The sequence below is a fragment of the Electrona antarctica genome, assembly GCF_951216825.1.
Source record: "Electrona antarctica genome assembly, chromosome: 10".
NCBI lineage: Eukaryota > Metazoa > Chordata > Actinopteri > Myctophiformes > Myctophidae > Electrona > Electrona antarctica.
This window is the reverse complement of record NC_136791.1, coordinates 10,850,867-10,867,096: the sequence shown is the minus strand read 5'-3', so window position 1 is coordinate 10,867,096 and position 16,230 is coordinate 10,850,867. Positions and strand designations below refer to the sequence as shown.

The 16,230-nt window shown below is 42.4% G+C and overlaps 1 protein-coding gene across 1 annotated transcript in view; it reads left to right on the top strand.

The window, feature by feature from the left end:
- The window catches only part of ttc27 (tetratricopeptide repeat domain 27), a 174,091-nt gene that overhangs the window by 86,306 nt on the left and 71,555 nt on the right, over positions 1-16,230 (top strand). The window contains exon 10 of the mRNA XM_079512396.1: positions 12,610-12,723. Within this exon, the coding sequence (XP_079368522.1) occupies positions 12,610-12,723 (114 nt within the window). The remainder of the gene's footprint in view (positions 1-12,609; positions 12,724-16,230) is intronic.

Genomic DNA, 16,230 nt, shown 5'->3' with positions numbered 1-16,230 from the left:
CTATCTATCTATCTATCTATCTATCTATCTAATAGAACGCTCTGTTTGGCTTTTGAAATTTTGAAATCTGAAATTATTGATTTGTCTAATTATCCGTCTTGCTTTATCTTGCTTTCATTAGTTAACTGTGTTTCCTCTTTACATCATGTGCTTTTCGGTAGCATAGCTCTTGGCTCTTAGTTGCTACTTGCTAGTAGTGACAAGTGAAACTTGGCCTGTGCAAAATAAGACGAGCAATGTAAATGTAAGTTGAGTTCAGTTTGACTACTACATCCTGCATGTCAAACATCTCTGAACAGGCCCCTTCGTACTCCCTTGAAGTCAGTCTACAGCTGGGCCATGCAGCTATAGGTGCAATGTATGAGCCTCCTGAAAAAAGCAAGAAAACACAAATGCTTGAAAGTGATGAACAAAAGCCCAGCGAAACTGGGAAAATGTATACTCTATTTCACCAGCAGAACAATATTGGAGCACATTCCTTCTGTTTAGGCCGATACAATTTCTTTTTTATAGGCTGTTTTGAGATACCATTGAGACTTCAAGGCCCCTTCTTACTCCCTTGAAGTCAGTCTACAGCTGTGCCATGCAGCTATAGGTGCAATGTATGAGCCTCCTGAAAAAAGCAAGAAAACACAAATGCTTGAAAGTGATGAACAAAAGCCCAGCGAAACTCCATTTTGTGTCAATCCCATCACCTTAACCGTTTGACTCAATATAACAATTTGCCTCTCTCAAAAAGGAGTCTGTGAATTTCAGCTAATGTGGGAAAAGCCAAACGCTATTTACTGTGGACGACCTCCAAGGTGGATCATCTGCAGATAAAGGGCTTGATATTCTTTATTGCACGTTGTGCTGCCATGCATAGTGAGTTTGTAGATCGCCCATTTCCGTGCATGACAGCGGTGCACAACTATAAATTCGGCATAAGGTCACATTGCGCTGTGTAAAGAGAATCTGTTAGCGTTGTGAGATCGAATGCCATTATTCTTGAACTAACGCTTATTGCTTGTTTGTGATTAGTTGTATGACAAATGCTCAGCATAGTTATCATTTGCTTTTAATTGCTCCATGATTAATGTTGCGATTATGACAAGTGCATAATGAGGACAATTTTCCCTTGCACTAATGGCCCATTTAAATTCCATCGTGACTTGCTAAGTGTCCACAAACACGTGATTAGTGTTTGTTCACCTCACCTACAACCATTCATTACTTTTCCGACCATTTCCAGTTCATCAATATTATGTAGATAATCATCACTACGTGACATCTTGTTAGAGATTCTGGCTGAGGAGACGAGCATCGATGCAAATTTAAATGTCAGATCCATTTAAGACATTTCTACCTTCTGACATACGGCACCGTACCAGCCAACCCCTCCATGGTAAATGGTGCATTTATATAGCGCCTTTATCCAAGGCGCTTTACATAGATTGTGCATTACATTCACCCATTCACACACACATTCATACACCGATGGCAGCGGAAACCATGCAAGGCACCAACCAGCACATCGGGAGCAATTAGTGGTTCAGTGTCTTGCTCAAGGACACTTCGACACTAACTCTGGGGGAGTGGCGGTTACCATCCAGCCATTCTACCCCTGAGCCACTGCCGCCCCGTATGCAGTCCACTGGCCTAATACCTTTGCACAAAAAGCTGCTCAGGCTTTCCAACAAAACTAAAAAACGATATAAGCACCCGGCGGCTTTAATAACCTTAGTGAGGCAGTGACACTGGCTCTCTGGCTGACCCTGGGCCTGTTACTGCCCTTATTGCTGTATTACTGCACTGCTGACTGATGAGCTGAGAGGCCGCGAGATGGCTGAGATATGATCAGCGATAGCTTGGAGAGGAGAGAATGGTGGAAAGTGAGGGAGGGGTGTTTTTCAATGACCGCCGCCGCCGCATTCCACCGAGTTGCATGGAGATCTTTATCTCAGAATCATCAAGTCAATGCATGCAGGTCTCTCTTCATCTCCCTGGACCCGAAGAGCAGAACGGAGAGATTGCAATCCTTGATATTAGTATTAAAGGATTTTCTGTAATGATAAGACATCTGACTATATTGGGAGACAAAGATCCTCTTGTTTGTTTTATTCGGGTTGCAACAAACGACAGGAAAAAATGCCGTATTAGAGAATAGGCTAATCCACCTGCAAAAAAAAAGATTCAGTAACGGTTAACCCATTCAGGCCTGACGTCGAAATTAAAAAAATAATGTTTTCTACATTTTCTGAAAGATTTTAAAAAAAATAGCAGACCTACAAGTTCATAGCGCGCCACTCGGTGGCGCGCTATGAGCTTGTAGATCTGCTATTTTTCAATAGCTAAATTATAACATAATGTTTAAAACACCAAAAGGGGTTCCCGCCCACAATGGGTTAAACTCAATTGGGTTATAGTAGTGTAAAATGAACACTGTCAAGTATGTCTAGTACAGTATCTCTGGAAATGTATGATGGCTATTTGCTACCTCACCTTTATTGAATATGAAATGTATTTTCTGTATTGAACGCTGAATGCTATAACACTATTGACCTGTGAAATTTGACTTCTGGTGTTTCTACGTAACATTATGGGACACCTTGTTTTGAAATCCATATGAATACCAGCGCTCTGTATTGATTTGAGTTCACTTATACTGTTCATACTGTTCAAGAATGATGAAGGGCAGAAGTGAAGGAAGGATCTTTAATGTTTGATAAGTCCCTTGTATTTTGTGTACTACCTAAGGGAGTTATTCTTAAAACAGGCTTGGCATGGCACTATGGGAAAACGCTGTGAAGGTATAATGTCCACGCAAACCATTTGGTGGAAGAAAATACAGATTTAACACATGTTAACTCTGCACGGATGTTTCAATTGTCAAAATGTTTCAACAATGTTAGTTACAACTAAGGTCTCACGGGGCATCATAGTGTTGCCAGCATGAGAAAATGTTCAGGCTGTATTGCACCTCCTCAATGCAGCAGAGTGCATATAAAGAACACAGGCTGTCTTTGAAAGGAGCTTTCAGGACTTGCACACAGTCACAGACCAACAACAGCACATCTGATTCATCTGCAACATATTGGACGATCTTTGTGTCCACCCTCAGAAATGTATGTAATTAGACACCATTATCCTTTACATCCAGGTTAGCCACTTAAGTCCTAAGAGTGGAAATTGCCATGATCTATATTATAGATCATGGCAATTTCCAAAAATCAAACATAGTGGAAATGGCGGATCCACAAGGTTGTGATGCGACACACTGAGCTTATAGATTCTATAAGCTCACAGCGTGTCGCATCGCAACCTTGTGGATCCGCCATTTCCACTATGTTTGATTTTTGAGCGGTGCAACCACTCCAAGGAACAGCAATGTCCTCTGGCTCTGTCCATCCCTATGTCCGTCCGTCCCTATGTATGTCCCTATGTTTAGGGTACCAACAGGGGGCGCTGTTGCACCACTCACTTCAGGCTGGTCTGATTTTTTTTTTGTAAGACTTGCTTACTGTAAGCATCCCATGTTTTTTTTACCAGCTGCTGTGTGAAGCACAGCGGAGCTGGTTTATGATCTATCGCTTTGCCTTTCTGGACTAGCAAGCTATCTCTCTCATTGGCTGCCGTAGTGGCCGTACTAGCAAGCTATCATTCTCATTGGCTGCCATACTGCCTACATCGTCTCTAGGCAACCAGCCACGGTTTGCCTCTAGTTTTAATGGTCATGGCTTGGCTACCAACGACCAAACAACAGAGGAGTGCACTGAACATGCACATTGCGTCATGGATTTTGTGTGATTTGTGTGATAAAATGTATTTTCTTTGTCCTTGTTGTGTGCCACCACGTTCTGCAAAGACACTGGTCTTTCTGCCTCCCCCTTTCTCTCTCCTTGAGCAAGCATAAGAAGTGTTAAACTATTGTCAGCAACTTGGTGGGAGTATCGCACTGGGCTGGAAATAAGATTTTCTCTAGGCCGTTGATAAGAGTCCGTCACATAGAGTCCAGACAGGCCCCCATCCCTCCCTCCCCCTCCCATCCAGCGCTATATTTCTTCACAGATGTGGCAGCATTACAGTATTACATCAGCTAGCTCAGTAAAGACAGCTGTAGGCTCTGGTTGGAGGATAGGATCTGCCGTCTGTCTGTCCTGTTAAACGCTACTCCACTCTGTCTACACCACTGGTTCCCAAACAGTGGTGTAGACAGACAAACCCCTTTGTGGGTCACGGACCAATTTTTACAGGTCACGACTCGAGTAAAAATCCCATTTTCTTTTCCTACATTAAAAAATCACACCCGTGTGAACTGAGTGGTGCACTGACGTCACACACATACATAGACACATACATACAATACAGACAAAGCTGGTTATTGGAGTGGTTTGCGCCACTCAAAAATACATTATATTTCAAAATATATATTGTGTAACAATTATTTTTTAAATTTATGAATTTTAACCCTTAGACAGATTACTACTGGAAAACACGTGGAGTTTTGCATTAGTCTTTTCTGCCCTGTACGTGATTTTCCGTAGTTCTCTTTTTTTATTAATACCAATATATTAATTCGGTCCGCACCTCTGTATATAGTATTGAGCATAAATATCAACTACATTTCCCAGAATTCCCGTGTCACGTGACACACGTGTATGCTTTCCTATTGGAAACTGACGCCCAGCCCCCAGTGAACAGGGGGGTTGGTTGACTCCTCCGAGGTGGGCACTGGAGGAAGAGTTTTTCAGCCAGGTTTGCAGTCGCCGCAAAAAAAACAATCTGAAAAATGATCCATCCGTGTCCAGTGGCATTCTCCAGTCCCAGACCGTTGGCCGGGCTGCAACATCCACCCTCGCGGATTACACGTGTGCGATGTTTTTTCTTCTCCCCACCGGAGTTACCACCAAGGCTGATGCCTTCGCTAAAAGGTAATTTTATTGTATTCGAAAATGCCCTAATATGACATGTCTAGTAAGACGATCCCTATATTTGGCCCGAGCCGACCTAGTGCTGATATCAGATAGATGTGGTAGAACCATATATGGATAGATCTAACTGGTTTAGTCATCGTGACATGCATAGTCGGAGAATATATAACAAGGGTCGGTACTATAGGTGATCGATGTAGCTAACAAAAACATCTGATCAAATGAATGTATTGTACTGTGTCTTTGTGGGCCGAATCGTGGCATCGTGGCATACAAATAGATGTTTGTATAATTAGTATCACGATAAAATAATATGGCGACGTTAGAATGACACCACCAATGAGTGATCGCGTGTAATGTAGCTGCCCAGCGTATATCCAGCACCATCACGTCACCACATTCCACTGGCTGTTGGCTAGTAGTAGTTGCTAACAAACACTGCACAAATGGTACTGGCTATTGGCCGGGCCACAAGCCCGGGCAATAGCCAGTACCAATGTTGCTGGATGATTGCGACGCAATGGTGCTGGATATACCCTGGGCAGCTAGCTACATTACCACCGATCACTCATTGGTGTTTCATTCTAACGTTGCCATATTATTTTATCGTGATACTACTTATACAAGCATCTATTTGTATTTGTCATGCCACGACTCGGCCCACAAAGACACTGCACAATAAAATCATTGATCGCCAGCAGCCGGGTAAAACGCCATGTAATAGTAGCGTGCACTGACTACAGCTAAAATGTTTATTTCTTTTTATATATTTAGAACTGGCATCAGATGAGGAGGAGGAGGAGGAGGATGAAGAGTCAAGACTGCGATGGCGTTCTCCGACACTGAACCGGATTCATTCATTCATTCATTTCAGGGGGGGCAGTTTTTGGGTGTTTTTTTTATTTAGCCTACTCACACATAACCTGACTCCGCCAGATGGGGCAGCAGAGAGTACACTGGGTTCCCCCCTCCTGCTCCCATCTGGGAACTCTCAGGCAGACTTGATGCCCGGCCACAAAACGGCCTGGCCAATCAGCAGCAGCTAGAAGCGAAGTTGCTCACAAAACGGCCTGGCCAATCAGCAGCAGCTAGTAGAAGCTAGAAGCTGCTGCTAGAAGTTGCTAGAAGCTGCTGCTGATTGGCCAGGCCGTTTTGTGGCCGGGCATCAAGTCTGCCTGAGAGTTCCCAGATGGGAGCAGGAGGGGGGAACACAGTGTACACTCTGCTGCCCCATATGGCGGAGTCAGGTTAACTCACACACACACACCGTCAAGGACTGGGTTTGGGGACATTTGGGAGGAGTAGCTCTGATCCATAGCTCTAAATGCGCATTTAGAGCTATGGATCAGAGCTAGGGGAGGAGTAACTGTTTTGTATGTAGGCCTATTTATTTTCTGTAATATTTATCATTTTATTATGTTAGTAGTCGTAAAAAATAAAAGACGCTTTTACAATGAGTTAGACCTGTCATGACTATTTTGTTCACTATTGTGAGGTTTATTGTATATGACTAAGCAAGTTTCAACTGTGATTTACTCTGTAACGGTAGATGGTAATAACTCAATTCCTTTTTTATAATACAGTATACATTCAAGTCTATATTTTGATACATATCATGGGCACCAAGTCATATCAAAACAATGTCCTTGGATGTGTTTTTTATCAAAACTGTGTTTCTTCATAACAGGTTTTTGAGATACATGCATGAATAGACAAGGTACTGGTAAGACTATGTAAACATGGTATATATCAAAATGTGCGTTAGAATGTCTAATTTTACCCCAAAAAAGAATTGAGTTTATATGATGTTCCAATTTCAGAGCTATGGGGACTTTTAGCTGGATAGGTCAGATTGATCATGACTGACCATGCTATTTATAGATGGCAAAATATCTACAGTGGTACATGTGAGAAACTTTTTATTTTATTTTAATTGAACTAGACAACTCACCCTTTAAAATGAGATATTGCATGGCTATGTATGCCCAGCAGAAAAAAAGTTATTTAGAAAATAAAACTTCAACCGGGCATAACTTTTTTTGGTTGTCCTAGAAACAGAAACAGTGTAAATGCAGGCTCTTTTAAATGGCTTCCAACACAAGAACTAAACATTTTATCAACTCAGTTCATTTTTTTCCTGGAAGCAGACAAGTCAAGCTTTCTCTGAAGGTCTTTCGTTGTCACACATTCACAACAGAGAATTTTCAATAAATCATTCAAAAACGCCATTCTGGCCATAGAGAAGTCTACCTACTATATAGAAATCCTTGAAACGCTCAAAGAGTTAAAACAAAAACAAAAATCTAAAATTCCATAAATAAAAAGAATTGTAGTAGTGAAATCTAGCTGATCTACAAGCTTGCAACGCGGCACGTGGCAAAGTGTTGTGCGCTTTGTACATCTGCTATTATCACTAGTTTGGGTCGTGTCTAATCTCTCTTTTGGGTCTCGCCCTGAAAAGTTTGGGAACCACTGCTCTACACCATCTCCTCCTCCTCTTCATCCTCTGCTCTGACTGGTGGAGCGGGGCTCTATCCTGGGTGCAGAGTGTTGCCAGGCAACGCAAGCATAAGGAAGAGTGGGTGTTTGTGTGGGGTGGTGGACTCCTATCTTAAAATTGTAATTTCTCCACAAGGAGGGCCCTTTGGGAGGAAGTCGCTCCGTCGTGATAATCATCGCACCAGAGTTGGGGGAAGGAGAATAGAAATGAAAGAGCTAAGGGAGTCTAGTGAGGGTAATCTTTTTCCTCAGCTCTCCTTCAGGCATGCAACCCCCCCCCCCCCCCCCCCCCCCCACATTCTGACCCCCTGAAAATAAGAAGGCGAGACGTCTTGCTGTAGTGCGCTTCCTTCAAGGGGTATTGTCTGGACACTGGGGCTGTCACCATTACACATTTAAGTTGTCTTACAAATAATTACGATTTACGATTTAATTGTGTTTTTGGCATTGAACTTTGGACAACATACAGTATGGGGGGGGGGGGGGGGGGGCTGTTGAGGATTAATTGTCTTGCTCTGGGACACTTGGACACGTACACTGCAACTGGCTTCCTTCCCATTTCCACTTAGCTACAGCCGACTTAGGCACAGGTGCTAGCCTATCAACTACCAGTACTGTGTCTGATTGGGGGACAGCTCTGGCTTTAAGGCGAGGCGAGATTATCAGGACAGGACAGACAAACGGCTTGGTTGGCCGGAGGAGGAAGGCCGAGGGAAAACATGTGTCGATGCAGACATGGAGGAAGTCTACTTGCAATGGAGACTAAATATCCTGTTACTTTTGCAGTCAGATATGTAAGCCTCTGTTGTCTGTTTGAAATTCAGCTGGAATAATCTGACTTCTGGGGATGTGATGTAACGTTAGAAACAAACAGGAAACCTTCCATCTTCACAGAGTCTCGTTTCTCCTGATATTTGCTTGGATGTTTACCGAGCCGACTGTTTTATTGCCAAGCTCGTGCTCTTACTGTATATTTAATTGAATTCATGTGGGAGTCAACTGGGCAAACATAATCTCTGTTCTTTCTTTCTCTCTCTCTTTCTCTTTCGCTCTCTCTTTTTTATTTATTTCTTGAGTGGTGTAAACCACTCCTACAACTGGCTTTGTTATTGAGTGGTGTAAACCACTCCTACAACTGGCTTTGTTATTGAGTGGTGTAAACCACTCCTACAACTGGCTTTGTTAGTCTGTGCAGAAAAAATGAGCATGGTTGCTATGTTCACCCTGTTCACCCGGGTGTGATTTCATTACGTCAGACAGGCTATATAAGACCTTACACCACTCAGTTCACACGGGTGTGATTTTTTATATATATTTTTATTTGGTTTTGAACATTTTAAAGAACGAAACATCGTTTCCCCACACCTCCCCACCCAGCATAAATACAAATACATCATTGTCCTCTTTCTCTGTCACGTCTTTGTGCACTGCATACTCTGTTTCCTCACTCTCTCCCTCTCCCTCTCCCTCTCCCTCTCCCTCTCTCTCTCTCTCTCTCTCTCTCTCTCTCTCTCTCTCTCTCCATCTCATATCCATTTCACATTCAAAGGTCAGTACTAAGGCAAGCAGGAGATATTGCAGATTATGAACTTCATACTTCTCAGAAACCGTCGATGACTTGTGGACCTCATTGATGCTTTCAGTCCCACTTTGTGCCGGGAATTGATTACTCCGCTTCCCGGTTTAGCACGTAGACCATCGTCTTATTGAGTCATCAATGAGTTCATGAATAGGGCAAAAGGATGAATTGGTAAATTTTAGATGGAGGGGGAAACCACATGGCATAGGAATTGATCAATTCTGTGCATGTTTACATTGATCCATGTTTTACAATTGTACTGCTCAATCCTTTTCTCCTTACTCTCTTATTATGATTGCTGCTCCTTGGGTTCACCTCCCCTAGTGACTTCATCTTCTCTTTATCAATAAATGCATTGGGATCAGTAAGTCATGATATAATTATGGGAGATCTGTCGAGAGGAGGATGAACCTCACTTTCCCTGACCTGGGTAAAACAATATTTCATAATAGTTGCCTGCATGTGAAACATTAGATATGTGCTTCATTTGCCTTTCCACATACTTCCAATATGAAGATGACCCGTGTTTTCCTCGAGATCCTTTTAATAAGTCTCCTGCCAGTCTAACAGTGGGGAGTTATAGGTTTGTGTTATGTCCGTTAATCCTTCAGAGATGTTGACCAGTCCGGGGTACCACAGGGGTCCTTGAGGGGATTTGCAGGGTCACCACTATAAATTATTGATGGATGCAAGTAGTCTTGCGTAGCCAGACAACTATTCCACAATTTCCAAATATATAGGCCTACTGTAGGGCCCTATTTTGCGCTTCTTAAGTACCAGGACTTATGACTTAAATTAAGACCTGGAATCGTGGCCAATGCTGTTTGGCCCACTCAAAATAGTTAATAGGGCATTGGCCACGCATCCATGTCTTAAGTGAAGTCATAAGACCTGGTACCGAAGACACGGAAAATAGGGCCCATAGAGTCTGGAACTACACCTCCACCCGAGACAGGAAGCTGTCATCTGTTCATCATTTCCATTCACGAAAATATAGCTTAAAATATCTGTAGGCTCACTTTTGGTTTTTTTCTATTTCTGCTAAGCAGCAAGCTATGCTTAGATGATTTTTTTTAATATTCATATAAGTGTGCGCTTAAATCAGAGAGCACATAAGAGATTAAGTACTCCATGATGAAAGCTTTTGAAAATCGTCGGGAGGCAACAGTCTTGGTCGTGAAACTAGGATACAAGTGGACCCTTACAGCTCGGTAACCCAGAGAGTGTACAAAATTGTTCCATTAATTTTTCTGTGTTGATCTGGCTCCCAGTCAGAACAATCATATACAATGTGGGATAGTGCAAACAGGAGGTCCTTGAAATTAAAAGGGGTGAGAATCACTGGCCTAGAATAACAAAACGTTGGTTAAGAAAGGAGGTGTGTCGCATACCAAACGTAGGTCACTATGATCGTAAAAGTCTAATCGAATGGTTTATTTATATATTCACCGATTCTTCCTTTGGTGGGTTATTGATTACTCTGCATTACTTTGCCTTGTTATTATGTGCTATACGAAAGTCTATTTATTGTCTCCACCAGGCCGAAGGCATGGGGAGAGAGTATGTTTTGCACTCCGTCCGTGTGTGTGTCCTTCCTTCCGTCCGTCTGTGTACAGCTAATCTCCGGCACCATTAACCCGGTCGATGCCAAACTTTGCACACACACTCCCTGGATGCCAACGATGAACCTCTGCCCCACATTTTCCAGAACGGCCTGTTATAGCGCCACCATGAGGCAGCTTTTCACATTTTTTACCTAAAACTGCACCGATCTGCGTGAAACGTTGCATGCACACTCCCTAGAGGCCAAGGACAAACCTTTGACCTGCATTTTCCGCATCTGCCTTTTATAGCGCCACCAGGAGGCCGACTTTTGTAAAACACATTTTTTGATATTACTCCTCCAGATTCTGTCCAAAAATCTCACAAATCGTTACACAGTATATCTATGGTCATGTGCTCAAGTCGGATCTGTCCGATATTTCATATTCCATCCTAATTGGCTATAATTGGCTTTCACAGTTTGCAAGATTGCCCCGTTTTCAACAAAAGCCTCAAATCATGAACGCAGCATGCAATTTACGTGAAATCTTTCACACATTTTCTTACTAGGCTGAGGAATATATCCCACCCTTTTCACATTGGCCTGTTATAGCGCCACCAACAGGTTGATTTTTGCAAAACACATTTTTGGAACAAAATGCCTCAAATCATCCAATTGCCATCAAAGGCGTATGAAGAAATGGCACCCTTTTCACATTGGCCTATTATAGCGCCACCAGGATGCCACAACCTGACCTGGCTTGGTGGAGACCTGTGCCCCGAGGGGCACTTTTTCTAGTTTTAGATGTTCTCATTTGGACCGCATATGCATGCCATATTTTCCTGCATAAGCTTGTCCAACATCATCTCCTTGCTCTTTTCCTGCTAAACCCGCCAACACAAGCCACTGACCAATGATAACTCATGTAATTATATGGTCCTCATTATTCCCTGGGATGTATGCTGGCTTGAGAACAATACCACCTCGATTAATTAGTTTATGTTTGCTACATAATCTCTGAACCCATTGGCAAATCATTAATTAATGGATTTATTTATTTTATTTTATAGTCGATTAATCAGCGGGACAATGAGTATTGTAGCCTAGAACTGGAGGTTGTGGTTTAGTGCTGTGGTCATTTCCATTTACCAGCATCACATCCATTATGTGAGGAAGAACAATTTGTTTTAGCCCAAGAAAATCGTGCCTTTCCCCCAGAGGATAATCATCTGTATATAAAGAATGTGACCCTAATCAGATGCACACTCGGTCACTCATTGGAGTGGTTTGGCACCGCTCAAAAATAAAAAATAAATCTGATTAGGACGATGTGTTCCGATATTGTAATGATATGATATGTAATGATATTGTTTAGACTAGTGACAGGTAAAGTGACTGACCAGCGCCTTGTAAATGTTACTGCCTTTTTACTATGCCGTCGCCTTTTGGTTATCTCTCATACTGTAGGTGTTCAATGTAAAAAGCACGCCTATCCCTTGAAAATGTAATGTTGGTCGCCGCTGGAGTGGAACGATACAGGAAGGGAGATATGAGCGTATTAGATAAATCTCTAACATGGGAGTGGATGGCAGGGGAGTTTTTGAACCAGGTGATTTCCTTGTTCCTGGTTTCTAGTAGTATCTAGTGTAGTGTTAAGAACTGGGAGATACTGTATACTTTACTGTTGTTGCTACACAGTGAGTAAAGCTTCCTGCAATGGACAGGAAGTGAGACCCGCCTCCTCCATCCTCTCTCACACACACACGCACGCACAAGCGCGTGCTTTTGCATGGGAACCAAGAGTTATCTGTCCTTACATAGTCATGTTTGGGACTTACTGTTTTAAGTTTAATCAAACCCAAATATCCTGCTTCTTGAACCAGTGAAGGTCAGCTTTATGTCATAGTGAACCTTCTGACTTCTCAACTAGTTGGCTTGTTGGGGCAAAGGTTTCCACCACCTATTAAGGTGGGGATGATATCAGTTACTTTGAATTATCAGCGTTGCATTTCATAGACTATTGGGAATGTCATCTTTAAAACATTACTCATCCTTCTCCTGTGTTTTTATGTATGCAGTGTATGCTGTCTCAGCCAAAGTTCTGGGCGGTGGAGGTAACAGCGCTTTGCCTCAGGACCAAGCTGGAGAAAGGCAGCTCCCGACGGGTCGAGAGAGCCATGATGCAAACCCAGGTAAGAAGTGGTGGGTGGCTTGCATTTTTCTATCCTGTCAATGTTCACCTTGCATTCCTTTCTTATTATTCCACCATGTAGAGCATTGATTTGAAGCTCACATAGAGGCAATATTTCATATTTGCAATGCTGAACAAGGTGATGTTGATAAGAAGGGGGGACGTGATGTACATTTTGTTTCCATAACATTGCTCACACAGAGACCCATCAGCTCGGTCTGTATTTTAGTCTTGTGTTTTGCCCAATACTTTTTGCATAGTATATCGCCATGGCCAGCTTGAATGGCTCACAGAGCACAGACAGACTCCTCAAAAATAAACTCTATCTCCAAGCTTGCTGGAAGACGTTTTAGGTAGGGGGGCTGTCAACAAAATGTATTAAAGTATGATGTTTTTGTGTACGCATCATACGATACCTTATACCTCCATATAAATTACACACCCCCTGAAGCCTTCAATTAATGGAGATTTATTTGTTTTTGCCGCCAATAATTTGATGACCGGCGAAAAGATGCTAATGTTTGCTAATGCTGAAAATGTGTTGAATCATCTCTTCTGGAGGTCCATGGCAAAAAATGAATAATCATTTTCAGATGGGGGTGTCCGGCGCAGCCAAACTCATAATCATTTTGGGGGTCCTTGAGTCCTTCCAGTTTGAGAACCACTGCTTTAGAAGGCATCTGTAGAATTGGCCTCACTTCATAATGGGTTAACCCATTTAGACCTGAGGACGATTCTACAAATGCCTTCTAAATCCTGACGGTTTTCTGAAAAACCCATGTTTCTATGTCAGTGGTACTGGTTCTCAAACATGCTCATGTCAAGGACCACCAAGATTATATGTAATTGTCTGCCGACCCCCCATCTGAAAATATGTTGTTCCAGGGACCCCCCAGGAGCAAAGATTTGAGTTTAAAACATTCTCTCTGAAAGAATATATATTCAAAGATTTGCACTACATTTTCATGATTTTTCAAAAATAGCAGATCTACAAGCTCATAGCGTGGCACCGAGTGCCACGCTATGAGCTTGTAGATCTGCTATTTTTCAATAGCTAAAGTATAACATAATCCTTAAAACACCAAAAGGGGTTCCCGCCCAAAATGTTAAATAAAGCCATGTTCTTACCTGGAATGAATTCCGCCTATCGTATCCTTGTGTTCCAGTGTGCTGCTAATGAAACATTGACGGATTTAAGTTGATGATTATTTGTCACACAAAGAATTGTGATTAACGATTTAATTGTGTTTTTGGCATTGAACATTTTTAAATTTGCTTAATAATCACAAATGACAGACATGCCAAATAACTTTTACAGACACATTTAATAAAAAGAAAGAAAAAAGAAGTTGATCTGCTATTTTTGGATTTTTTTTCAAAATGTATTGGACATTTTTCAACATGGAAACATTTATGATGATTATAAATTGTGATTATCTCAAACAATTACGATTAGGCAATTATGTAATGATTGTGACAGATCCACATCTCCCATGGTTCTGTTACTGTGCTCGTGCCTCGTGCATTACAGCTAGATGTGTCGAGCTCTTCTGGCTCATCAGCTTTTATGACTATAACTGGAGAATGAATTTTCTGACATGGCAGCTCAGGGAGGCACAACACAGCGTTGGACAAACATCTCCGTCTCTTTGAACAGCCCCCTCGTTTGTGGATCATGCAATGAATGCAGTCAGAAATCTGGCCAACCTCATTGGCAACGCTGAATGTTTTTCAAAGTCAGACTCAGCTGTAATTCCAGGCGTGATCTATCGAACTGTTTTTGGAGTTTAAGCTCATTCATCGCTTAAAAGTTTAGACTGGCAACAGAATGTGATAATTTCCCTTTGCAGTTTGCAGCCTATTTGATATGAGCACTAAACAGTAAATAGACACAAGGTTGTGCAGCCCCTCTTGGTCAAATGTTGTCTTAGCTCCTTTTCCACCAAATCCAGGGCTTCGTAGAACTGACATTTCCAATGTGCATATACTCCTCCTCCTAAGTAAATGATGTATTTATTTTTACTTTGCATCTAAAATACTATTCTCTCTCTCTTTCTATTTGAGCCACTACCGTTGGCAATAGCTGTCTTGCTTTAGTTTAGTTTTCCCACTTGGGTTCGGGCCAGAACATAATGTAGGGTAGGTTCAACTGGTTACACACCGGCATTTCGAAGCGCGCTATTCCGACGCATCGCCATTCCGACGCGCCGTATTACTAGCCCTGTCCATAACCCTCACTTTTCCAAATGGGAAAATAGTAGTTTCTCTTGCCCTGGGACTGTATGTGTCTGTCTGGCCACCTGTAACCCCACCCAGAGAGAAGGGACAGGGGAAATCACAGGCCGTTAAAGGCTTCTTGTGGACATGGGGGAGTGATTTACAGTAGCGTGGGCCTGGCAACTTCCAGGTGAACGGCCCCCTCTGGTCCCTGTGATAACACAGGATGCCAGAGAAGGGGTTTCCTCATAGGGGCGGAGCTGCAAGACTGCTCATTACTTTTCAATTGATGTTCCCACTCCCATTGGTGGCCATTTTGTGTCTATTCTGGCCAGTAACAGTTGCTGCACCACTGTTATGCCGATGATATCATGGTGTTTTGTTGTTTTGAGTCCAAGTATGCGTCTTGAGCCTTAAATCATTTCACAAGAACAGGAAAATGTTCTGGGTTTACATGCAGATTATCACTGCAGACACGCCAGGGAGTCGGGGAACTTTCCACCCCTTTCCACGAAAGAAAGAAATTCCAATTGAAAGGCTACATTCTCTGATCACTCAGTGGTTGCATTTTACACACCAGCTGTCTCTCTCTCTCTTTCTCTCTCTCTCTCTCTCAATTCAATTCAAATTAGCTGTATTTGCATGAGAAATGTACGTTTACATTGCCAAAGCAAAAGTGGAACAAGACAATCAAACAATGTACAGGTATGTACAAATAAATATTGAATATAAATAGGAATTAAATAAAGGTGTAAACAGAGCTGTGTTACATTAACACTAATACTATCTTAAGCTATAAAAACTATAAAAAGATTGTGCATTTTCTGTCAAATAGTTATACTGTATACATCCATATAGGAGACGCTAGCTTTATACTTTTGAAAGTTGACAGCACTCTCTCTCTCTCTCTCTCTCTCTCTCTCTCTCTCTCTCTCTCTCTCTCTCTCTCTCTCTCTCTCTCTCTCTCTCTCTCTCTCTCTCTCTCTCTCTCTCTCTCTCTCTCTTACTGTAGTCTCCTCTCAGGGTTGCTTCACAAGGATGACATCATTGTGTGTGGTGTGTGTGTGTGTGTCGTGCGTGCGTGCGTGCGTGCGTGCGTGCGTGCTTTCTCTGGGTGTTCAGTGGTCTGTCGGGTCCTAAACAGACGAGGTCAGAAGAATGATCAAGTGTGATTGGCGAATGTTTGGGGATGGACTCCAAAATGGACGTGTCAGTTCCAGTTATAGAACAGGCATCTCTTAAAGCATACCGACATACAGACACTGTTCATCTTATTCTTCTCTACATGAAG